The sequence below is a fragment of the Ranitomeya variabilis genome, chromosome 1 (genome assembly GCF_051348905.1).
Source record: "Ranitomeya variabilis isolate aRanVar5 chromosome 1, aRanVar5.hap1, whole genome shotgun sequence".
Taxonomy (NCBI): Eukaryota; Metazoa; Chordata; class Amphibia; order Anura; family Dendrobatidae; genus Ranitomeya; species Ranitomeya variabilis.
Genome location: NC_135232.1, coordinates 6809061 through 6834509, shown reverse-complemented (window position 1 = coordinate 6834509; position 25449 = coordinate 6809061). Strand labels below are relative to the sequence as shown.

General features: G+C 48.4%; 1 protein-coding gene across 2 annotated transcripts in view; it reads left to right on the top strand.

Moving 5' to 3' along the window:
- LOC143801971 (myosin-IIIb-like) overlaps window positions 1–25449 on the top strand; it is a 177078-nt gene that overhangs the window by 32914 nt on the left and 118715 nt on the right. For both annotated transcript variants that reach the window (XM_077281292.1, XM_077281293.1), the window contains exons 2-3: window positions 17328–17393; window positions 19018–19139. In XM_077281292.1, the coding sequence (XP_077137407.1) occupies window positions 17328–17393; window positions 19018–19139 (188 nt within the window). The remainder of the gene's footprint in view (window positions 1–17327; window positions 17394–19017; window positions 19140–25449) is intronic.

The window sequence follows — 25449 nt, the reverse complement described above, 5'->3', positions numbered from 1 at the left end:
GCTAAACGCACTTTGTAAACATCCATATGAACCAGCAAATGATACGGACATCAGTAGACTCTCATTTAAAACCGCTTTCCTGGTAGCGATTACATACGGTCGGCAATTCCTCTATTCTTTTGACCTATCTATCAGGGACCCGTATTTATGGATATTTTAGGACCAACTGGTCTTGAGGCTCGACCCAGCGTTCCTCCCTAAAGTAGCATCAACCCCAACACGAACCAAGAAGTCGTTCTCGCCTCCTTCTGCCAGCACCCTAGAAACCCGAAGGAACAATCCTTTCATTGCCAAGATGTTAGGGAGATTGTTCTCCAATACCTAGAGGCACCTGGAGACAGGACATAAACTTGTTCGTGCAATATGGGGGATCAAATGGGGGGGGGGGGAAAGTGGCAAAATCCACAATTGCTAGGTGGATCAGAACCATGATTGGTCTGGCCTAGGGAAGATTTCCCCCGGAAATTATTATGGTAGAAACAGCTAGGGCCATAGCTACCTCATGGGCAGAGAACGGGGGGGGGGCATCAGTGGGTCAGATATGTAGGGCCTCAACATAGTTAAATCTGAATACTTTCTCGAGATATTACAAGCTAGACGTAGTCTTAGAACAAGTGGCCTTCGGTAGGAAGATTCTTCACGCAGTGGTCCCACCCTAGATCATCATCCATGGTGCTGTCAGGATTGATGACTTGGAAAATGGTAGTTAGACCTACTGGTAATTGTGTCCAGGAATCCATTGTGACAGCATGGCTATTTCCCTTCCTTCTGAGAAATTCTTTACTAATGTGATGTAACGTTTGTATAAAGAATAATTAATTGTGTTGCATCCATCCTGGTGTGGTACTTACAAAAGACACTGAGGGTGGAGATGGGATTGTGCTTTTAACCTCTAGTTGTTTCCTGTCCCAGAGAGGATAAGAAGGACGTCCTCCATGGTGCTGTCAGGATAGAGTCCTGGAAATACAGGTAGGTCTAATTACTGTTTTCTGGCACACGTCTTTGGTCCTGTACTAGATGACATCTTAGGGCCTCTGATGGGGGAAAAAAAAGGGTTCCCGGAGGAAAAAATCAGTCCATTCGTAAGCCACTTGTCCCATATTAATCTCATAAACGGGATTACAAGGGGAAAGGGAATACTCGAAGGTGAAGTTACCCCAAGGGAGGTAGAGGTAGATCAACCCAGTTTCCTTCCGGCCCATCGGGAACACCCTGACGCCTGAAAGGTGGGGGGAGACTGCAGGGTTTTCCGTCGCAGTGGCAGACCATAACAAACAACTGATGGATCCTGCGGACCATAGGGGAAGGTTACCAGATAGTTTTCCCATCTTCCCCCTCAACATTTTCGTATCACCAAACTGCAATCCCTTTCTGCGTCGAAAAGACTTACCTTCCTTTATGTTCGGTGAATTTTAGTCATTGGATAAATTATTTTGAGTACACTAACTGGCAGAGTTCCTCTCATGCTCTGGAGCCGCCCTTTTTATCATGAAGGTTTCCTATCCTCGAAGGGCAGATCCCCTCTCTTGTGGTGCCGCCATGGGTTACGAAAAAGCACATTACCAGGTAAATAATACCTGTGTTTCTTGTTTATTTACACAAGAAGCAGTATTTCATACCATTTACAGCAATGTAACTCATGTAGCCCCCCTGTTACCCAGGTCCTGCCGACCTTTATTGACCATGTACCCAGAACATGTTCTTGCTGACTATTGAAAACATTTCATATGAGATAAGAAGTATAAAATCTTTGAATCGGAGACTATAAGGCTACAGCAATATAAGAACAAATTCTAGCAAAAGAAGAAAAACATTAACCCTTCTATATCAGGGGGATATCAGAGATCTACAAAAATCAAGGGTAATTAGTCCAGTACCTCCTACAGAAATAGGTCAGGGTCACTATTCTACCCTTTTTTCCCCATAAAATAGCCTTTGGCCTAATACCATACCATTGTAAATCTAAAACCCCTAAATCAATGGGTCAGGCACAGGAGGTTCAAAATGGAGACGGTAAGATCTTGTACCCCCCTGACAGGGAAAGAGTCAGCTCTGTTTACACTAGACTTAAGGAACGCGTACTATCATGTGCCCTTTCACCCCAACCACCAGAAGTTCCTGAGGTTTGCGTTGGATTATCAGGGATTAGTCCATCACTTCCAGTTCAGGTGCCTACCATTCAGCCTTTCCTCAGCAACCCATATCTTTACAAAGGTAATGATGGAGGTGGCAGCATTTCTGAGGAAGAAAGGAATTCTCATAATTCCGTATCTGGATGATATCCTGTAGGTGGCAAACTCATCCATTCTCCTCAGGAAGCAGCTTGCTCAAATGATCGATACGCTAATGGCTCTAGGTTGGCTTATAAACTGGCAATAGTCTGATTTGAGACCAGATACTCAGAGGGTGTTTCTTGTAGTCCTTCTCGATTCACGTCGCAGAATATCTTCCCTGCCTGTTTCAAAACTGGTCGAAGTCGAGAACAGGATCCGGATCTTCCAGAGGAAGAGGATAGTCACCATCAGATATGCCGAGAGTGTTTTAGGCCTAATGACAACCTGTATTCTGAGCGTACTTTGGAGTCAAGCCCACTCAAGGCAACTAGAAAAAGCAGTCTTACACGCCTGGAACTGGCAACCATCAGGGTTAGACAGAAGGATAAAGATCTTGGCAAGCCTGAAAGATTCCCTGTCATGGTGGACATCTCCGAGAAGACTTCAGGAAGGATTGCCATAGGATCTGTTCCCTTTCATCACCAGTGCCAGCCAGGTAAGCTGGGGAGCAGAAGTGGAAGTTTGGTACCTTCAGGTACATGGGTCCCGGAAGACCACGGAAGGTCATCCAACTACAGAGAGTTGAAGACAGTATGGAAGGCTCTGCAACGATGTCAAGATACAATCAGGAATTGTCATATCAAGAACTTAGGAAGGACACCATCCTGACATTGTCTTCTGTGTCGTCAGGGAGGTCCGAAAGGCTGACTCTTACAGGCCCTGGCAGGGCAAATATTCCAATGGGCAGAGAGGACAGTTCTATCTCAGCGGTCCATCTCAAGGGCTCTGAGAACAGAGTGGCAGACTTACTCAGCAGGTAAAGACTTTGGGCCTCTGAATGGGTACTGAATCAGGACGTTTTTCTCCAGCTAACCCAGAGATGGAGGCATTCCACGCACAGACCTTTTTGCAACGTGGAAGAGTATGAAGGTAGTGAGATTCTTTTCCTTCAACCCAGGGGATAGCCCGGAAGGGGTAGATGCCATATCCCAAAGTTGGGAAGTGGATCTTTTCTTTGCATTCCCCCCCATTCCCTCTTATATCAAGAGTCCTAAGGAAGATTCAAGAAGACCAAGCCACAGAGATATTTTTTGTCCTCCTTTGGCCCAAGAGAAGTTGGTTCCAGTTGTTGCGCCACATGACCCTGGAAGATCCAGTTCTCCTACCAGACACATACGATCTGCAGTCACAGGGTCCACTTCTACATCAAGATGTCCGCTTTCTAAAACTAGCAGCCTGGATCCTGAGAGGCATATCCTAAGCTCCAAGGGGCTTTCATAGAAGGTAATAACAACTATGCAAGCAAACAGGAAACTGGTAGCGTAAGCCATCTATTGCAAAGTGTGGAAAAAGTTCTGCTTGTATATGGGAGAATACATCGCAGAGTCATCCCTGTTGTGAATTCTGCTTTTGGGTTCCCTCCGGTGGTAGTAGATGGTAATGCAGTTGTCCCTGGGTTGCAGTCCTGGTCAGGTGTAATAATAATAATAATAATAATTTTATTTATATAGCGCCAACATATTCCGGTGTGTCTGCTGATTGCAGTTCTGACTGGGGTATTTAGGTGTGCAGGATTCATTAGTCCTTGCCAGTTGTCAATTGTTGTTGGGAGGTGTTGGACCTCTGCCTGGTTCCTCCTGTCATTCTGCCAAATCAGCAAAGATAAGTGTCTGTTTTTTTTTTCCTGTGGCACACATGTGTGCTTCACAATTCAGTGCTGTTGTTTGTGTTTTCTTGTCCAGCTTAGATTGTGTCAGTATTTTCTCAGTCTTGCTGGATTCTCTGGAGTGGCAGATATACATTCCATGTCTTTAGTTAGATTGTGGAACTTTTTGTATTATCTGCTGTGGATATTTTTGGAAGGGTTTTAATACTGACCGCTTAGTATTCTGTCCTATCTTTCCCTATTTAGCTAGAGTGGCCTCTTTTGCTGAATCCTGTTTTCTGCCTGCGTGTGTCTATTCTTCTCCTACTCACAGTCATTATTCGTGGGGGGCTGCCTATCCTTTGGGGTTCTGCTCTGAGGCAAGATAGCATTCCTATTTCCATCTATAGGGGTATTTAGTCCTCCGGCTGTGTCGAGGTGTCTAGGGTATGTTAGGCACACCCCACGGCTACTTCTAGTTGCGGTGTTAGTTCAGGATTTGCGGTCAGTACAGGTTCCACCGACTCCAGAGAAAGTTCATGCGGCTCCAAGGTCACCGGATCATAACACATCCCGTCCGGATATCTCTAAGATCCTGGAATTTCTCCAGATAGGATTCAATATGTTTGAAGAAACCCAGCATGTTAAAGGTTCATATCTCAGCCCTTAGCGCATTCCTAGGCTACTCTCTAAACTGTGAAGGAGGTGTGGGTTAAATCTGCGCTGCCTTAATGATGAAGATCCAAGTATAATAAATTTAGACGGTGGTTTATTCAACCACTTGGATCTTCATCATTAAGGCAGCGCGGATTTAACCCACACCTCCTGCACAGTTTATATTGTCATATCAAGAACTTTGAAGACAATGTCAGGATGGTGTCCTTTCTGTGTCGTCAGGGAGGTCCGAAAGCCGTTGATCTGCTTGTGGATCTGCAGCAGCCGAAATCGCTACATGCTCTTCATTCAATAAAATCAGGTGAGCAATTCTAAGAAAGCTCTCTTTGTTATCTGTAGGATAAGACCCTATTTTGCGCTTTGTGTCTCCATTGTTTGCCCTATAGTAGACTACTCTCTAGCAGATCACCCATGGGTTACGAGATTTGTTACAGCCGTTACCAGGTTGAGACCCATCATTAGGAAAACTTCCACCATGGGACCTGAATCTAGTGCTGGGTGCCTTATGTAAATCACCCTTCGAACCATAGGAAGAGGCTAGCATTAAGTTACTGTCCATGAAAACGGTGTTCCTGGTGGCAGTCACCTCTGCAAAGCAATTGCGCTTGGATTTCACTCTAAGGCTTCTTTCACACTTCAGTTTTTTGGCGTCAGTCACTTCCGACATAATGACGGATCGACGGATCCGTCACAATAGTTGAAAAAACGGATGTAACGGATCCGTTTTTTTGACGGATCCGTTACTCGGGGGTTGTATATACTTTTTGGAGCATGCGCAATTGAAAAAAATTGAAAAAACGGATTGGGGCGACGGATCCGCCGAAATGACGGTCGCGACGGATCCGTCGCCCTTAGGTGGCCATTCTATGAAATGACGGACGCGACGGATCCGTCGCGATCCGCCATTTCAACGCAGACAAAAAACGTTGCAATGACCGTCAATGTCTAGATGACGTCCGCCAAATTTTGACGGATCCGTCGCATGACGGATGGAACGGACGACCATCCGTCACAATCCGTCGCTAATGCAAGTCTATGGGGAAAAAAACGGATCCGTCAAGAAAAAAAACGGATCCGTTTTTTGAGGAAAATGGCGGATTTAGACTGACGCCAAACAACTGAAGTGTGAAAGAGGCCTAATCAGTAAGAGATCCTTATCTTCAGATCCTGGAGGATCGTCTAATACTCAGACTTGACCCGTCTTTCAGACCAAAAGTAGTTTCAAAGACAAATTTGAACCAGGAGATCGTCCTCCCATCGTTCTGTCAAAATCCTAATAATGATGAAGGGAGACTTTTTCATACCCTGGACGTAAGGATATCAGTGATGTGTTACATGGAAACTACTAAGGTCGGGAGATGACTCAAACCTATTCATTCAGCATTCAGGAAAGAATAGAGGCAAAAAGCCTCAAAAGCAACCCTAACCAGATGGGTTTCTCCGTCCATTTCCCTGTCTTATGAATCTGAAAAGAGAGCCCCCCAATTAGCATTAAGGCGCACTCTACTAGGGCAATTTCCACATCCTGGGCAGAGAGCAGGGGCTTCCATAGACCAAATTTGGGGGGCACAACTTGGTCAAATATAACAACATTTTGTAGACACTACAAGCTAGATGTGATATCAGGTCAACATCTAGTTTACGGACTGAAAGTCCTTCAGGCAGTGGTTCCACCCTGAGGTGCAATTGATTTGGCGTTTCTCCTGATGTGCTGTCACGAGGGATGCCTTGGGAAAATAGGAATTGGTCCTACCGGTAATTGTATTTCCAGGAGTCCTTCTTGACCGCACCATTACATTCCCTCCCCTGAATTCTGAGAACTATGTGAGATTAACATTTGTATATAAGAATTCAATAAAATGGAGTTTCATCCGTCCCGGTGTGGTGACTGGTAAAGACACTGAGGGTGAGGTGGAGGGAGGGTTTTAGTGTCTCGTGTGTTTCCTGTCCCTAGCCTGAGTAGGACTACCTCCGGACGTGCTGTCATGATGGACTCCTGGAAATACAATTACTGGTAGAACTAATTCTTAATTTTACATCCAAAAATCTAGTTTGCTTTTGCGGCTGCTGCTTGATATTGAGTGCTGCTGCTCAGCTTACTTGTAACCAGAATCCCCCGTCCTTCTGTTCTGTGGTCCAAAGTATTCTCTCATTTAATGTACAGTGGCTTGAGAAAGCTAAAAAGCCAAGGGGGCGAATACTATTTTGTTACATTAAAGCTGTGTGTAAGGCCGGGTGCACACAGTCCGTGAGTAGCAGACGCTTTGGACGCAGTGTATGTTCGCTGCTGACTATTAAACGCAGGTGAATGCTCTGTGATAACTGGACCTTGCGGATTCAACGCATCCAATACTTTCTATTAAGGACATTTCTCTTGCAGAGACTATCGTCTCTACAAGAGAGATGGACATGCTGCAGTCTGGAGAGACGCGCCGCATGTCATTGTACACAGGTGAGCCACAGGCATATGTGGACCCATGGTGGGCATGGGATTTCTACATATACCATCCACTATGCTGTAACATCTGGACGCTGCGGATAGGACGCTGCGCAAGTACGCAGAAACCAACCCGCAGTGATTACTGATCGTCTGCAGATACCCTAAATATGCATGTAATCTGATTTGTGTGGTGCATTAGCATTAAATAGTCTACGTTGGTGAAGTTAAGGCCGAAAAATATAGGGCATAAATTAAATTTATTGGATGAAATAACTAAAAATTGTCTTGTGCATATGTATTCACCCTATTTGCTATGAAGTTGTTGAGAAGAACAAGTCAGGGTTGGGTTATTAAAAAAGAAAAAAAAAATCTGATTATCATCAAATGGAAAGAACTTGGTACCACAACAGACCTGCCAAGAGAGGGCGCACCCCAAAAACTCTCAGCCATGGCAAGGAGGGCATTAATCAGAGAGGCAACACAGAGACCAAAGATAACCCTGAAGGAGCTGCAGCGCTCCCAAGCAGAGACTGGAGTATCTGTCCATACGAACACAATAAGCCGAACACTCCATACAGGTGGCCTATATGGAACAGTGGGCAGAAAAAAATCCTTTACTTACAGAAATTGTAAGGCTCATTTTGAGTTTGTCTGAAGACGTGGGAGGATCCCCCAATGTATGGAAGAAAGGTGCTCTGGCCAGAGGAGACCAAAATTTAACTTTAAGGCCACCAGGTTTAAAGCTATGTCTGGTGCTAAACCAACCCAGCTCATCACCCCTAAGAACACCATCCCCACAGTAAAGCATGTTGGTGGCAGCATAATGCTGTGGGGATGTTGGGATGTTTTTCATGGATACAAAAAAAAACTATGGTCAAGAGTAAATCGCACTTCCAATCATACCAGAGATCCCAAAAAGAAAATGGAAGTCAAAAGCGAAATAATATATGCGCTAAAAAACAGCACATTTTTTTAGACAATTAATGTACAATTAAATGAGAAGAGTCAGTGTCACATGGCCAGGAACACAAAAGGTCTGTAAGCTACATTGCATTTGTGCAAAGCACAGGGGATGAGAAAGAATGTCCAGTAGTACAAAATAAACCATGGAGGAGAGGAACTGGTAAGACAACAATAAGATACTACAATCCAAATGCTCAAATACCATGGGAAAAAATCCTACACAAGGTGACGGCACTGTAGCCCAATAATCCAACAGTTAATTCCGTACAGTACATTATTAATTAACCTCTAAGTTAGTGAGGATAGGATCCATCATAAATTATCCAGTGCCTCAGGCTGCAAAAGGTGCCATATAAATAAGCCCATAAACTAATAAAGGCAAGGTGTCTAATGTATTTACCTGCAATGAGATGTGGCAACCCCAACGCGCGTTTTGCGTCAGCTTCTTCGGGGGGTTATATGTAGGGAGAGAAGAAGGCGCCTTATAGATCCTAGACCATGCACCCATATGCTGGAAGACGTGGTGTGGCGGCGCTTCCGGTGCTAGCACTAGCAATGCCTATGTAGCCTATAGACCCTTTGCGTTCCTGACCATTTGACGCTATGACTCTTCTAATTTTAATGTATATTAATTGCATAAATAATTTTTTTTGTTTTACCACATATATGTTCGCTTTTGATTTGTTTTCCTTTTGGGATCTCGGGAACTTTTTGGCAGCAGGGACACGGAAAATCGTCTGAGTCAAGGGGAAGACGGATGGTGCAAAATACAGGGATATTCTTGAGCGAAACCTGTTTTCAGTCTGTGAATGATTTGAGACTGAGACAGAGGTTCACCTTCCAACAAGATAATGACCCAAAGCATGTGGCTAAAGCAACACTCGAGTGGTGTAAGGGGAAACATGTAAATGTCCGGCGAGACCAAGTCACAGCCCAGACCTTCATCCAACCGAGAATCTGTGGTCAGATGTTCACCAGAGGAAGGACCTGGAGTAGTTTTGTCTTGAAGAGTGGGAAAAATCCCAGTGGAAAGCTGATAGAGACTCATCCAAAGAGACTGCTGCTGTAATTGTCGCAAATCGAGGCTCCACAAAGTACTCTGCTGGGGGGGATTCATAACTGGAGAGAGCGAGCAAGAGAGACACGCAGAGAGCGAGAGAGACACCAGCGGTGCTGTAAGACCTCCCTGCCCCCTGTCCTCATTACAGTATTACTTACCCCTCTCCCATGTACGTCACTGACTACCCCAGAATCGCGGGGAAGGAGGGGGTCTGGGACAGATTCCCTTTAATATTTCAGCCTTTTCTTTGTTCTCTATAATTATCTTATTTCTTACTTAGATCTTTAGACTTGTGAAATGCTTTTGTGTATTCTCAGCCTTCAGGATTCTGAATGATCTTTGTTATTGTTTTATTAAACTTTGTTCTGTCTTCTTTAACCATAATGGTTTATTTTTATTTCTGGGGGGTCTAAGTTTTCTACAGGATTTCAATAGTATATCCTTAAAGTGCCTCTGTCAGCAGGATTGTGCTCAGTGACCAGTGTCAGGTCGGTGATGTTATACTGATTACACTGATACCTGTGATCAGGATTGTGCTCAGTGACCAGTGTCAGGTCGGTGCCGTTATACTGACTACACTGATACCTGTGATCAGGATTGTGCTCAGTGACCAGTGTCAGGTCGGTGCCATTATACTGATTACACTGATACCTGTGATCAGGATTGTGCTCAGTGACTACAGACAGTGTCAGGTCAGTGACGTTATACTGATTACACTGATACCTGTGATCAGGATTGTACTCGGTGACTACAGGCAGTGTCAGGTCGGCGCCGTGACACGGATTTCACTGATATCTGTGATCAGGACTGTGCTCAGTGACTACAGACAGTGTCAGGTCAGTGCCGTTATTCTGATTACACTGATACCTGTGATCAGGATTGTGCTCAGTGACTACAGACAGTGTCAGGTCGGTGCCCTTATACTGATTACACTGATACCTGTGATCAGGATTGTGCTCAGTGACTACAGACAGTGTCAGGTCGGTGCCGTTATACTGATTACATTGATACCTGTGATCAGGATTGTGCTCAGTGACTACAGTGTCAGGTCGGTGCCGTTATACTGATTACACTGATACCTGTGATCAGGATTGTGCTCAGTGACTACAGACAGTGTCTGGTCGGTGCCCTTATACTGATTACACTGATACCTGTGATCAGGATTGTGCTCAGTGACTACAGACAGTGTCAGGTCGGTGCCGTTATACTGATTACACTGATACCTGTGATCAGGATTGTGCTCAGTGACTACAGACAGTGTCAGGTCGGTGCCGTTATACTGATTACACTGATACCTGTGATCAGGATTGTGCTCAGTGACTACAGACAGTGTCAGGTCGGCGCCGTTATACTGATTACACTGATACCTGTGATCAGGATTGTGCTCAGTGACTACAGACAGTGCCAGGTTAGTGCCGTTATACTGATTACACTGATAACTGTGATCAGGATTGTACTCGGTGACTACAAGCAGTGTCAGGTCGGTGCCGTTATACTGATTACACTGATACCTGTGATCAGGATTGTGCTCAGTGACTACAGACAGTGTCAGGTCGGTGCCGTTATACTGATTACATTGATACCTGTGATCAGGATTGTGCTCAGTGACTACAGTGTCAGGTCGGTGCCGTTATACTGATTACACTGATACCTGTGATCAGGATTGTGCTCAGTGACTACAGACAGTGTCTGGTCGGTGCCCTTATACTGATTACACTGATACCTGTGATCAGGATTGTGCTCAGTGACTACAGACAGTGTCAGGTCGGTGCCGTTATACTGATTACACTGATACCTGTGATCAGGATTGTGCTCAGTGACTACAGACAGTGTCAGGTCGGTGCCGTTATACTGATTACACTGATACCTGTGATCAGGATTGTGCTCAGTGACTACAGACAGTGTCAGGTCGGCGCCGTTATACTGATTACACTGATACCTGTGATCAGGATTGTGCTCAGTGACTACAGACAGTGCCAGGTTAGTGCCGTTATACTGATTACACTGATACCTGTGATCAGGATTGTGCTCAGTGACTACAGACAGTGTCAGGTCAGTGACGTTATACTGATTACACTGATACCTGTGATCAGGATTGTGCTCAGTGACTACCGACAGCGTCAGGTCAGTGACGTTATACTGATTACACTGATACCTGTGATCAGGATTGTGCTCAGTGACTACAGACAGTGTCAGGTCGGTGCCGTTATACTGATTACACTGATACCTGTGATCAGGATTGTGCTCAGTGACTACAGACAGTGTCAGGTCAGTGACGTTATACTGATTACACTGATACCTGTGATCAGGATTGTGCTCAGTGACTACCGACAGCGTCAGGTCGGTGCCGTTATACTGATTACACTGATACCTGTGATCAGGATTGTACTCGGTGACTACAGACAGTGTCAGGTCGGTGCCGTTATACTGATTACACTGATACCTGTGATCAGGATTGTGCTCAGTGACTACAGACAGTGTCAGGTCGGTGCCGTTATACTGATTACACTGATACCTGTGATCAGGATTGTGCTCAGTGACTACAGACAGTGTCAGGTCGGTGCCGTTATACTGATTTCACTGATATCTGCTGATGAAATCCGACTTGTGGTTGTAATCTATATTTTCAATTTTGAGTTAATGATTTGCTTTTGCTCTGAGGTGACCTGTGGGCGGGGCTTTGGGGGTGATGTGGGCAGTTCTTCATGAGCTTTGAGCAGGGGGTTGGACCAGATGACCCAGGAGGTCCGTTCCAACTCTACCATTCTATGATCCTATGTGGTGCTTTGATTCACCTGTATGGCTTCTGATAGGTCACTGGTCCCTCACTGCTCCGCCCCCTAGCTTACATTATGAATATAAGATGTATATCTTGGGGAAAAAAATCCCCTTCTGCAGCCTGATCGCATGTGTAATGTGCATAAAATTCATTTGTTTGAGGTCATCCTGAAATTCATTAAAAAAAATCTGTTTGAAAATGGCGCCGGCCGCGCCTGTGCAGTAGCAGCTATCGGCTATCAAATAGCTGCCACTGCGCCTGCGCCCGCCTGCAGCAGGAGATTTTTTTTTTTCTCCCAAGATAAATATCTAACATTGATTATGTAGCAAAACCTGCAAGAGACAAAATGAGCAGAAACCCTGCTGTAACGAAATAATTACAAAGCAAAAGTGCATTTAAATAACTCAGGGTTCTTAGTCGTACTGTTTTTGATCAAAAATAGCATAAAAGCCATCCCACCACAACAAGGTGACTAATCGGGACGGAACCTACACTGTCTAATATTAACAACCTTACCATGTGTCAATTTAGACCTCAGTGTGAATAAGGGCAGACAAAAAGGACGGGGCCCAACCAGTGGACACCAGTCTGGGGAAGCCTTTAAATGTGATTTCCAGCTTCATGGCCAATGTGAACATGCGTTTTTGTTCTGCATGTATACCAACTTAATCTAAGCTCAATTTTTGTGCTTTTTTTTTCTTTGTATTTTTGCATTCTGTGCAAGCCGAGGTGTGGCCTCCCTCTCCAGAGCTGGAAATTACATTTAAAGGCTTCCATAGACTGGTGTCCACTGGTTGGGACCCTGTCCTTTTAACTGTCCTTATTCACACACTGAGGTCAATACATCCTCAGCCACTCTATACACCCCAACCCTCCAACACTATACCACCCGACCCTCTATACACCCCCAACCCTTGAACACCATACCACCCGACCCTCTATACACCCTCAACCCTTGAACACCATACCACCCGACCCTCTATACACCCCAACCCTCCAACACCATACCACCCGACCCTCTATACACCCCAACCCTTCAACATCATACAGCCCGACCCTCTATACACCCCAACCCTCCAACACCATACCACCCGACCCTCTATACACCCCAACCCTTCAACACCATACCGCCTGACCCTCTATACACCAACCCGTCAACACTATACCACCTGACCCTCATACCCTCTATAAAACCTGACCCTCTCTACACATCGACTCTCTGCCCATCTGTATACCCTTAACCCCTATGTATACTCCTCAACCCTCTATACACCCCAACCTCCCACCACTTTACCACTAGATGCTCGTTCACCCCCCACTATATACCTCAACTCTTTATACACCCTGACCTTCTTTCCCTCTTTATACACCCTCACCCTCTATACACCCTGTCGGGAATATATTATATTTGACTGTTATCACGCACACTGAGCTCTGCTACGTCCAAGAGCTCAGTACAGACATACGCTGCAGATTCGAACCCCCTTCTTTTCTCCCCCACTGCATTCGCTGATACCAAAAACAAATCCCTATGGCAGACACGCTGTGGGCTCTCTGACCCCCCCCCCCCTTTAGCTGCATAGGAAATTGTCTTCTCACTACACACTCTGTGCAACTTGATACCAATGTGCAGCAGCCCCCACTGAGTAGTTTATGGCTTTAGGCTGGGAAGGCAGCTAAGTTATAGTACCATGTGCTCTTTTGTTCCTGTAGAAACTTAATAATAAGGCATAACTCGACCCCAATTAGTGACAGAGATATGAAAGTTATATATTTGGTATGGGCAACCATAGGGCTACACGCTGATGCATTTTCTAGGCGCAGCGCCTAGCAGGGACCAAGAGACGGATTGCTGCTTAAGCGGGTCCTATATCTACCTCGTGTTTACACTTAAAGGAACCCCCATGACCTGGTGATCATCATGATAATTTTGTCTTTCTTCTACGAGGTTCATACGCCAAGATATGTGTAAAAATAGCTTTTCATAATTTTAAGAAAGGGGAGTATTCAGCCTCTGATTGAGGTCACCACAGGGGGAGTGCCTTGGTTTTGGGCACAGGGATAAGTGAGTGAGACTTCCTTCTTTGTCCAAGGAATGAGATAAGATCGATCTGTCATGCACTGGGATATATGCCCTTCCCCCGAACCGCATGGCCAGCCATGATATGAAAAAAACGTAAGTCGATTTTCACTGTTAATCCCTGTTTATTTGCAATTGTCTGTACATACAATACTTTTCTTTTATAATATCCTTTTACCCTTTTTTGTAGACACTGCCTACCTTTTTGGTGTAAAATATATAAAATTACTAGCTTCGTTTCTCTTTGCTCTATAACATACTGTCACGTACTGAAACTGGCAGGAATGGACGGCGTTGATATTTATTGTTCCCACCCGAGCGGGAGTAGTTATATCGCCTTGCTGCAGTGTGCCCATTAGCCAGTACAAAGTAAGGCAGCATTTCTGGCAATTAATGATCCTAGGTGCAGTACCCTGTCTGACCTGAGGGTAATAATATAATCTTTATTTTTTTATATAGCGCTAACATATTCCGCAGCGCTTTACAGATCTGCACACATTATCAGTAAGGGTAAGGGTGACGCCAGAGAGCTGCAAGTTCCAAACCGGAACTGGGAAGTGGGATATGGATAAATCCCCTTAAGAAAAGAACCAGGGGCAATCAAACAACCCCGGTTCATGACAAATTGGTGTGAGTGGTGGGGATGATAAAGGTATCCTCCCGTGATTCGTGTCACACTCCGACCCTCTATATACCTTAGGCCTCACTATATACTCTGACCCTCTCTATACCCTCGATCCCCAAACCTTCAGCACTATACCACCCGACCCTCATCCCCTTCACTGTATACCGGACCTTCCACCAATATATACGCCGACCCTCATCCCCTCCATTATGTACTCAGACCCTCATCCCCTCCGTTATATACCCCGACCCTCATCCCCTCCATTATGTACTCAGACCCTCATCCCCTCCGTTATGTACCCCGACCCTCATCCCCTCCGTTATATACCCCGACCCTCATCCCCTCCATTATGTACTCAGATCCTCATCCCCCTCCGTTATGTACCCCGACCCTCATCCCTTCCATTATATACCCCGACCCTCATCCCCTCCATTATGTACTCAGACCCTCATCCCCCTCCGTTATGTACCCCGACCCTCATCCCCCTCCGTTATGTACCCCGACCCTCATCCCCTCCATTATGTACTCAGACCCTCATCCCCTCCGTTATGTACCCCGACCCTCATCCCCACCATTATGTACCCCGACCCTCATCCCCTCCATTATGTACCCCGACCCTCATCCCCTCCATTATGTACTCAGACCCTCATCCCCTCCATTATGTACCCTGGCCCTCATCTCCTCCATTATGTACTCAGACCCTCATCCCCTCTGTTATGTACCCCGACCCTCATCCCCTCCATTATGTACTCAGACCCTCATCCCCCTCCGTTATGTACCCCGACCCTCATCCCCTCCATTATGTACCCCGACCCTCATCCCCTCCATTATGTACTCAGACCCTCATCCCCTCCGTTATGTACCCCGACCCTCATCCCCTCCGTTATGTACCCCGACCCTCATCCCCTCCGTTATATACCCCGACCCTCATCCCCTCCATTATGTACTCAGATCCTCATCCCCCTCCGTTATGTACCCCGACCCTCATCCCTTCCATTATATACCCCGACCCTCATCCCCTCCATTATGTACTCAGACCCTCATCCCCCTCCGTTATGTACCCCGACCCTCATCCCCCTCCGTTATGTACCCCGACCCTCATCCCCTCCATTATGTACTCAGACCCTCATCCCCTCCGTTATGTACCCCAACCCTCATCCCCACCATTATGTACCCCGACCCTCATCCCCTCTGTTATGTACCCCGACCCTCATCCCCTCCATTATGTACCCCGACCCTCATCCCCTCCATTATGTACTCAGACCCTCATCCCCTCCATTATGTACCCTGGCCCTCATCTCCTCCATTATGTACTCAGACCCTCATCCCCTCTGTTATGTACCCCGACCCTCATCCCCTCCATTATGTACTCAGACCCTCATCCCCCTCCGTTATGTACCCCGACCCTCATCCCCTCCATTATGTACCCCGACCCTCATCCCCTCCATTATGTACTCAGACCCTCATCCCCTCCATTATGTACCCCGACCCTCATCCCCTCCATTATGTACTCAGACCCTCATCCCCTCCATTATGTACCCCGACCCTCATCCCCTCCATTATGTACTCAGACCCTCATCCCCCTCCGTTATGTACCCCGACCCTCATCCCCTCCATTATGTACCCCGACCCTCATCCCCTCCATTATGTACTCAGACCCTCATCCCCTCCATTATGTACCCCGACCCTCATCCCCTCCATTATGTACCCCGACCCTCATCCCCTCCATTATGTACCCCGGCCCTCATCCCCTCCATTATGTACCCCGGCCCTCATCCCCTCCGTTATATACCCCGACCCTCATCCCCTCCATTATGTACTCAGATCCTCATCCCCCTCCGTTATGTACCCCGACCCTCATCCCTTCCATTATATACCCCGACCCTCATCCCCTCCATTATGTACTCAGACCCTCATCCCCCTCCGTTATGTACCCCGACCCTCATCCCCCTCCGTTATGTACCCCGACCCTCATCCCCTCCATTATGTACTCAGACCCTCATCCCCTCCGTTATGTACCCCAACCCTCATCCCCACCATTATGTACCCCGACCCTCATCCCCTCTGTTATGTACCCCGACCCTCATCCCCTCCATTATGTACCCCGACCCTCATCCCCTCCATTATGTACCCCGACCCTCATCCCTTCCATTATATACCCAGACCCTCATCCCCTCCGTTATGTACCTTGACCCTTATCCCCCTCCGTTATGTACCCCGACCCTCATCCCCTACATTATGTACCCCGACCCTCATCCCATCCGTTATGTACTCAGACCCTCATCCCCTCCGTTATGTACCTTGACCCTTATCCCCCTCCGTTATGTACCTTGACCCTCATCCCCTACATTATGTACCCCGACCCTCATCCCCTACATTATGTACCCCGACCCTCATCCCATCCGTTTTGTATCCCGACCCTCATCCCTTCCGTTATGTACCCCGACCCTCATCCCTTCCGTTATGTACCCCGACCCTCATCCCTTCCGTTATGTACCCCGACCCTCATCCCCCTCCATTATGTACCCCGACCCTCATCCCCCTCCGTTATGTACCCCGACCCTCATCCCCCTCCGTTATGTACCCCGACCCTCATCCCTTCCATTATGTACCCCGACCCTCATCCCATCCGTTATGTACCCCGACCCTCATCCCCCTCCATTATGTACCTCGACCCTCTTCTTGCCCCTACACACCCTACCTCTCCTGGGATGCCACTTGAGACACCAGTGATGTTGCCCCGTGATGGGCGAGTCCACCTCTAATCGCCCTTTTCTCTCTGCACAGACCTACATCGGGGACATCCTGATCGCAGTTAACCCTTTGCAGCCGCTCCCTTGCTATGGACCGGAGGTGAGTCTTACTACATTGACGTTCTTATACAGAACATGGGGCCCTTGTGGCCCCTATGTAGGAGTGCATGCCATGCTGCCTGGGGAGATGAGGTGTACCCCTCCCAGTGATCACCCTGCCCATCTGGGGAGCAGCACTATGACTGAGGTTACAGCAGAATAGTGAGTGCAGCTCTGGAGGATAAGACATGATGTAACAGCAGAATAGTGAGTGCAGCTCTGGAGGATAAGACATGATGTAACAGCAGAATAGTGACTGCAGCTCTGGAGGTTACTGGAGGATAAGACATGATGTAACAGCAGAATAGTGACTGCAGCCCTGGAGGTGACTGGAGGATAAGACATGATGTAACAGCAAAATAGTGAGTGCAGCTCTGGAGGATAAGACATGATGTAACAGCAGAATAGTGAGTGCAGCTCTGGAGGATAAGACATGATGTAACAGCAGAATAGTGAGTGCAGCTCTGGAGTTGACTGGAGGATAAGACTTGATGTAACAGCAGAATAGTGACTGCAGCTCTGGAGTTGACTGGAGGATAAGACTTGATGTAACAGCAGAATAGTGAGTGCAGCTCTGGAGGATAAGACATGATGTAACAGCAGAATAGTGAGTGCAGCTCTGGAGTTGACTGGAGGATAAGACATGATGTAACAGCAGAATAGTGACTGCAGCTCTGGAGTTGACTGGAGGATAAGACTTGATGTAACAGCAGAATAGTGAGTGCAGCTCTGGAGGATAAGACATGATGTAACAGCAGAATAGTGAGTGCAGCTCTGGAGGATAAGACATGATGTAACAGCAGAATAGTGAGTGCAGCCCTGGAGGATAAGACATGATGTAACAGCAGAATAGTGAGTGCAGCTCTGGAGGATAAGACATGATGTAACAGCAGAATAGTGAGTGCAGCCCTGGAGGATAAGACATGATGTAACGGCAGAATAGTGAGTGCAGCTCTGGAGGATAAGACATGATGTAACAGCAGAATAGTGAGTGCAGCTCTGGAGCTGACTGGAGGATAAGACTTGATGTAACAGCAGAATAGTGAGTGCAGCTCTGGGGGTGACTGGAGGATAAGACATGATGTAACAGCAGAATAGTGAGTGCAGCTCTGGAGCTGACTGGAGGATAAGACTTGATGTAACAGCAGAATAGTGAGTGCAGCTCTGGGGGTGACTGGAGGAGAAGACATGATGTAACAGCAGAATAGTGAGTGCAGCTCTGGAGGTTACTGGAGGAGAAGACATGATGTAACAGCAGAATAGTGAGTGCAGCTCTGGAGGTTACTGGAGGAGAAGACATGATGTAACGGCAGAATAGTGAGTGCAGCTCTGGGGGTGACTGGAGGATAAGACATGATGTAACAGCAGAATAGTGAGTGCAGCTCTGGAGCTGACTGGAGGATAAGACTTGATGTAACAGCAGAATAGTGAGTGCAGCTCTGGGGGTGACTGGAGGATAAGACATGATGTAACGGCAGAATAGTGAGTGCAGCTCTGGAGGTGACTGGAAGATATCATGTGTGTTGATCCTGTGGGAGCTGAGTACAGTATTTGGGTGGTGTTTCTGGCATGAAGCCCAGGCCGCAGCTTTGTGTGAGTGGAGCCTGACTGGTTGCTCTCCGCAGGTGTCGGCAGTGTACAGCTCCTGCTCGCTCCGGCTTCTGCCTCCTCACATATTCGCGGTGGCTGATCGCGCCTACAATGAGCTGCAGACGTCGCCCTCCAGGAGCCAGTGCATTGTGATCAGGTGAGGGGCCTGTGGGGGCGCTGCGGAGGTGGTGACATATATGAGGGGCCTGTGGGGGCGCTGCGGAGGTGGTGACATATATGAGGGGCCTGTGGGGGCGCTGCGGAGGTGGTGACATATATGAGGGGCCTGTGGGGGCGCTGCGGAGGTGGTGACATATATGAGGGGCCTGTGGGGGCGCTGCGGAGGAGCTGCACTGTCCAGTGCCAGGCAGTGATACTACATGGTGGGGGTGGTGCCATGTATCAGAGGGGCCTGGACACTGGAGAAGGGGGTAAAAATAGGGCCGGCGTTATGGGAGAAGGTGTGGAAGGGGGCAGTATACTGAGAGGGATAAGTGGTGGGGCACTGTATGTTGGGGGATAAGCGGTGGGGCACTGTATATTGGGGGATAGGTGGTGGGGCACTGTATGTTGGGGGATAAGCGGTGGGGCACTGTATATTGGGGGATAAGCGGTGGGGCACTGTATATTGGGGGATAAGCGGTGGGGCACTGTATATTGGGGATAAGTGGTGGGGGCACTGTATATTGGGAGATAAGCGGTGGGACACTGTATATTGGGAGATAAGCGGTGGTGCACTGTATATTGGGGGATAAGTGGTGGGGCACTGTATGTTGGGGGATAAGCGGTGGTGCACTGTATATTGGGGGATAAGCGGTGGGGCACTGTATATTGGGGATAAGTGGTGGGGGCACTGTATATTGGGAGATAAGCGGTGGGACACTGTATATTGGGAGATAAGCGGTGGTGCACTGTATATTGGGGGATAAGTGGTGGGGCACTGTATGTTGGGGGATAAGCGGTGGTGCACTGTATATTGGGGATAAGTGGTGGGGGCACTGTATATTGGGAGATAAGCGGTGGGACACTGTATATTGGGAGATAAGCGGTGGTGCACTGTATATTGGGGGATAAGTGGTGGGGCACTGTATGTTGGGGGATAAGCGGTGGTGCACTGTATATTGGGGGATAAGTGGTGGGGGCACTGTATATTGGGAGATAAGCGGTGGGACACTGTATATTGGGGGATAAGTGGTGGGGGCACTGTATATTGGGAGATAAGCGGTGGTGCACTGTATATTGGGGGATAAGTGGTGGGGGCACTGTATATTGGGGGATAAGTGGTGGGGCACTGTATATTGGGAGATAAGCGGTGGGACACTGTATATTGGGAGATAAGCGGTGGTGCACTGTATATTGGGGGATAAGTGGTGGGGCACTGTATGTTGGGGGATAAGCGGTGGTGCACTGTATATTGGGGATAAGTGGTGGGGGCACTGTATATTGGGAGATAAGCGGTGGGACACTGTATATTGGGAGATAAGCGGTGGTGCACTGTATATTGGGGGATAAGTGGTGGGGCACTGTATGTTGGGGGATAAGCGGTGGTGCACTGTATATTGGGGGATAAGTGGTGGGGGCACTGTATATTGGGAGATAAGCGGTGGGACACTGTATATTGGGGGATAAGTGGTGGGGGCACTGTATATTGGGAGATAAGCGGTGGTGCACTGTATATTGGGGGATAAGTGGTGGGGGCACTGTATATTGGGAGATAAGCGGTGGGACACTGTATATTGGGGGATAAGCGGTGGTGCACTGTATATTGGGGGATAAGTGGTGGGGGCACTGTATATTGGGGGATAGGTGGTGGGGCACTGTATATTGGGAGATAAGTGGTAGGGCACTGTATGTTGGGGGATAAGCGGTGGGGGCACTGTATATTGGGGGATAAGTGGTGGGGGCACTGTATATTGGGAGATAAGCGGTGGGACACTGTATATTGGGGGATAAGCGGTGGTGCACTGTATATTGGGGGATAAGTGGTGGGGGCACTGTATATTGGGGGATAGGTGGTGGGGCACTGTATATTGGGGGATAAGCGGTGGGGCACTGTATATTGGGAGATAAGCGGTGGTGCACTGTATATTGGGGGATAAGTGGTGGGGGCACTGTATATTGGGAGATAAGCGGTGGGACACTGTATATTGGGGGATAAGCGGTGGTGCACTGTATATTGGGGGATAAGTGGTGGGGGCACTGTATATTGGGGGATAGGTGGTGGGGCACTGTATATTGGGGGATAAGCGGTGGGACACTGTATATTGGGGGATAAGCGGTGGTGCACTGTATGTTGGGGGATAAGCGGTGGTGCACTGTATATTGGGGGATAAGCGGTGGTGCACTGTATATTGGGGGATAAGCGGTGGGGCACTGTATATTGGGGGATAAGTGGTGGGGCACTGTATATTGGGGGATAAGCGGTGGTGCACTGTATGTTGGGGGATAAGCGGTGGGGCACTGTATATTGGGGGATAAGTGGTGGGGCACTGTATGTTGGGGGATAAGCGGTGGGGGCACTGTATATTGGGGGATAAGCGGTGGGGCACTGTATGTTGGGGGATAAGCGGTGGTGCACTGTATATTGGGGGATAAGTGGTGGGGGCACTGTATATTGGGAGATAAGCGGTGGGACACTGTATATTGGGGGATAAGTGGTGGGGGCACTGTATATTGGGAGATAAGCGGTGGGACACTGTATATTGGGGGATAAGCGGTGGTGCACTGTATATTGGGGGATAAGTGGTGGGGGCACTGTATATTGGGGGATAGGTGGTGGGGCACTGTATATTGGGGGATAAGCGGTGGTGCACTGTATGTTGGGGGATAAGCGGTGGGGCACTGTATATTGGGGGATAAGCGGTGGTGCACTGTATGTTGGGGGATAAGCGGTGGGGCACTGTATATTGGGGGATAAGTGGTGGGGCACTGTATGTTGGGGGATAAGCGGTGGGGGCACTGTATATTGGGGGATAAGCGGTGGGGCACTGTATGTTGGGGGATAAGCGGTGGTGCACTGTATATTGGGGGATAAGTGGTGGGGGCACTGTATATTGGGAGATAAGCGGTGGGACACTGTATATTGGGGGATAAGTGGTGGGGGCACTGTATATTGGGAGATAAGCGGTGGGACACTGTATATTGGGGGATAAGCGGTGCTGCACTGTATATTGGGGGATAAGTGGTGGGGGCACTGTATATTGGGGGATAGGTGGTGGGGCACTGTATATTGGGGGATAAGCGGTGGGGCACTGTATATTGGGAGATAAGCGGTGGTGCACTGTATATTGGGGGATAAGTGGTGGGGGCACTGTATATTGGGAGATAAGCGGTGGGACACTGTATATTGGGGGATAAGCGGTGGGGCACTGTATATTGGGAGATAAGCGGTGGTGCACTGTATATTGGGGGATAAGTGGTGGGGGCACTGTATATTGGGAGATAAGCGGTGGGGCACTGTATATTGGGGGATAAGTGGTGGGGCACTGTATATTGGGAGATAAGCGGTGGTGCACTGTATATTGGGGGATAAGTGGTGGGGGCACTGTATATTGGGGGATAGGTGGTGGGGCACTGTATATTGGGGGATAAGCGGTGGGGCACTGTATATTGGGAGATAAGCGGTGGGACACTGTATATTGGGGGATAAGCGGTGGTGCACTGTATGTTGGGGGATAAGCGGTGGTGCACTGTATATTGGGGGATAAGCGGTGGTGCACTGTATATTGGGGGATAAGCGGTGGGGCACTGTATATTGGGGGATAAGTGGTGGGGCACTGTATATTGGGGGATAAGCGGTGGGACACTGTATATTGGGGGATAAGTGGTGGGACACTGTATATTGGGGGATAAGTGGTGGGGGCACTGTATATTGGGAGATAAGCGGTGGTGCACTGTATGTTGGGGGATAAGCGGTGGTGCACTGTATATTGGGGGATAAGCGGTGGTGCACTGTATATTGGGGGATAAGCGGTGGGGCACTGTATATTGGGGGATAAGTGGTGGGGCACTGTATGTTGGGGGATAAGTGGTGGGGCACTGTATATTGGGAGATAAGCGGTGGTGCACTGTATATTGGGGGATAAGTGGTGGGGGCACTGTATATTGGGAGATAAGCGGTGGGACACTGTATATTGGGAGATAAGTGGTGGGGGCACTGTATATTGGGAGATAAGCGGTGGGGCACTGTATATTGGGGGATAAGCGGTGGTGCACTGTATATTGGGGGATAAGTGGTGGGGCACTGTATATTGGGAGATAAGCGGTGGTGCACTGTATATTGGGGGATAAGTGGTGGGACACTGTATATTGGGGGATAAGTGGTGGGGCACTGTATATTGGGGGATAAGTGGTGGGGCACTGTATATTGGGAGATAAGCGGTGGTGCACTGTATATTGGGAGATAAGCGGTGGGACACTGTATATTGGGGGATAAGTGGTGGTGCACTGTATATTGGGGGATAAGTGGTGGGGCACTGTATATTGGGAGATAAGCGGTGGTGCACTGTATATTGGGAGATAAGCGGTGGGGCACTGTATATTGGGGGATAAGTGGTGGGGCACTGTATATTGGGGGATAAGTGGTGGGGCACTGTATATTGGGAGATAAGCGGTGGTGCACTGTATATTGGGAGATAAGCGGTGGGACACTGTATATTGGGGGATAAGCGGTGGTGCACTGTATGTTGGGGGATAAGCGGTGGTGCACTGTATATTGGGGGATAAGCGGTGGTGCACTGTATATTGGGGGATAAGCGGTGGGGCACTGTATATTGGGGGATAAGTGGTGGGGCACTGTATATTGGGGGATAAGTGGTATATTGGGGGATAAGTGGTGGGGCACTGTATATTGGGAGATAAGCGGTGGTGCACTGTATATTGGGGGATAAGTGGTGGTGCACTGTATATTGGGGGATAAGTGGTGGGACACTGTATATTGGGAGATAAGCGGTGGTGCACTGTATATTGGGGGATAAGCGGTGGTGCACTGTATATTGGGGGATAAGCGGTGGGGCACTGTATATTGGGGGATAAGTGGTGGGGCACTGTATATTGGGGGATAGGTGGTGGGGGCACTGTATGTTGGGGGATAAGCGGTGGTGCACTGTATATTGGGGGATAAGTGGTGGGGGCACTGTATATTGGGAGATAAGCGGTGGGACACTGTATATTGGGGGATAAGCGGTGGTGCACTGTATATTGGGGGATAAGTGGTGGGGGCACTGTATATTGGGAGATAAGCGGTGGTGCACTGTATATTGGGGGATAAGCGGTGGTGCACTGTATATTGGGGGATAAGCGGTGGGGCACTGTATATTGGGGGATAAGCGGTGGGGCACTGTATATTGGGGGATAAGCGGTGGGGCACTGTATATTGGGGGATAAGCGGTGGGGCACTGTATATTGGGGGATAAGCGGTGGGGCACTGTATATTGGGGGATAAGCGGTGGGGCACTGTATATTGGGAGATAAGTGGTGGGGCACTGTATATTGGGGGATAAGTGGTGGGACACTGTATATTGGGAGATAAGCGGTGGTGCACTGTATATTGGGGGATAAGCGGTGGTGCACTGTATATTGGGGGATAAGCGGTGGGGCACTGTATATTGGGAGATAAGTGGTGGGGCACTGTATATTGGGGGATAAGTGGTGGGACACTGTATATTGGGAGATAAGCGGTGGTGCACTGTATATTGGGGGATAAGCGGTGGGGCACTGTATGTTGGGGGATAAGCGGTGGTGCACTGTATATTGGGGGATAAGCGGTGGGGCACTGTATATTGGGGGATAAGCGGTGGGGCACTGTATATTGGGGGATAAGTGGTGGGGCACTGTATATTGGGGGATAAGTGGTGGGGGCACTGTATATTGGGGGATAGGCGGTGGTGCACTGTATATTGGGGGGATAAGTGGTGGGGCACTGTATATTGGGGGATAAGCGGTGGGGCACTGTATATTGGGGGATAGGCGGTGGTGCACTGTATATTGGGGGATAGGCGGTGGGGCACTGTATATTGGGGGATAAGCGGTGGGGCACTGTATATTGGGGGATAAGTGGTGGGGCACTGTATATTGGGGGATAAGTGGTGGGGGCACTGTATATTGGGGGATAAGTGGTGGGGCACTGTATATTGGGGGGATAAGTGGTGGGGCACTGTATATTGGGGGATAAGCGGTGGGGCACTGTATATTGGGGGATAAGTGGTGGGGCACTGTATATTGGGGGATAAGTGGTGGGGCACTGTATATTGGGGGATAAGCGGTGGGGCACTGTATATTGGGGGATAGGTGGTGGGGGTACTGTATATTGGTGGATAAGCGGTGGGGCACTGTATATTGGGGGATAAGTGGTGGGGGTACTGTATATTGGGGGATAAGCGGTGGGGCACTGTATATTGGGGGATAAGTGGTGGGGCACTGTATATTGGGGGATAAGTGGTGGTGCACTGTATATTGGGGGATAAGCG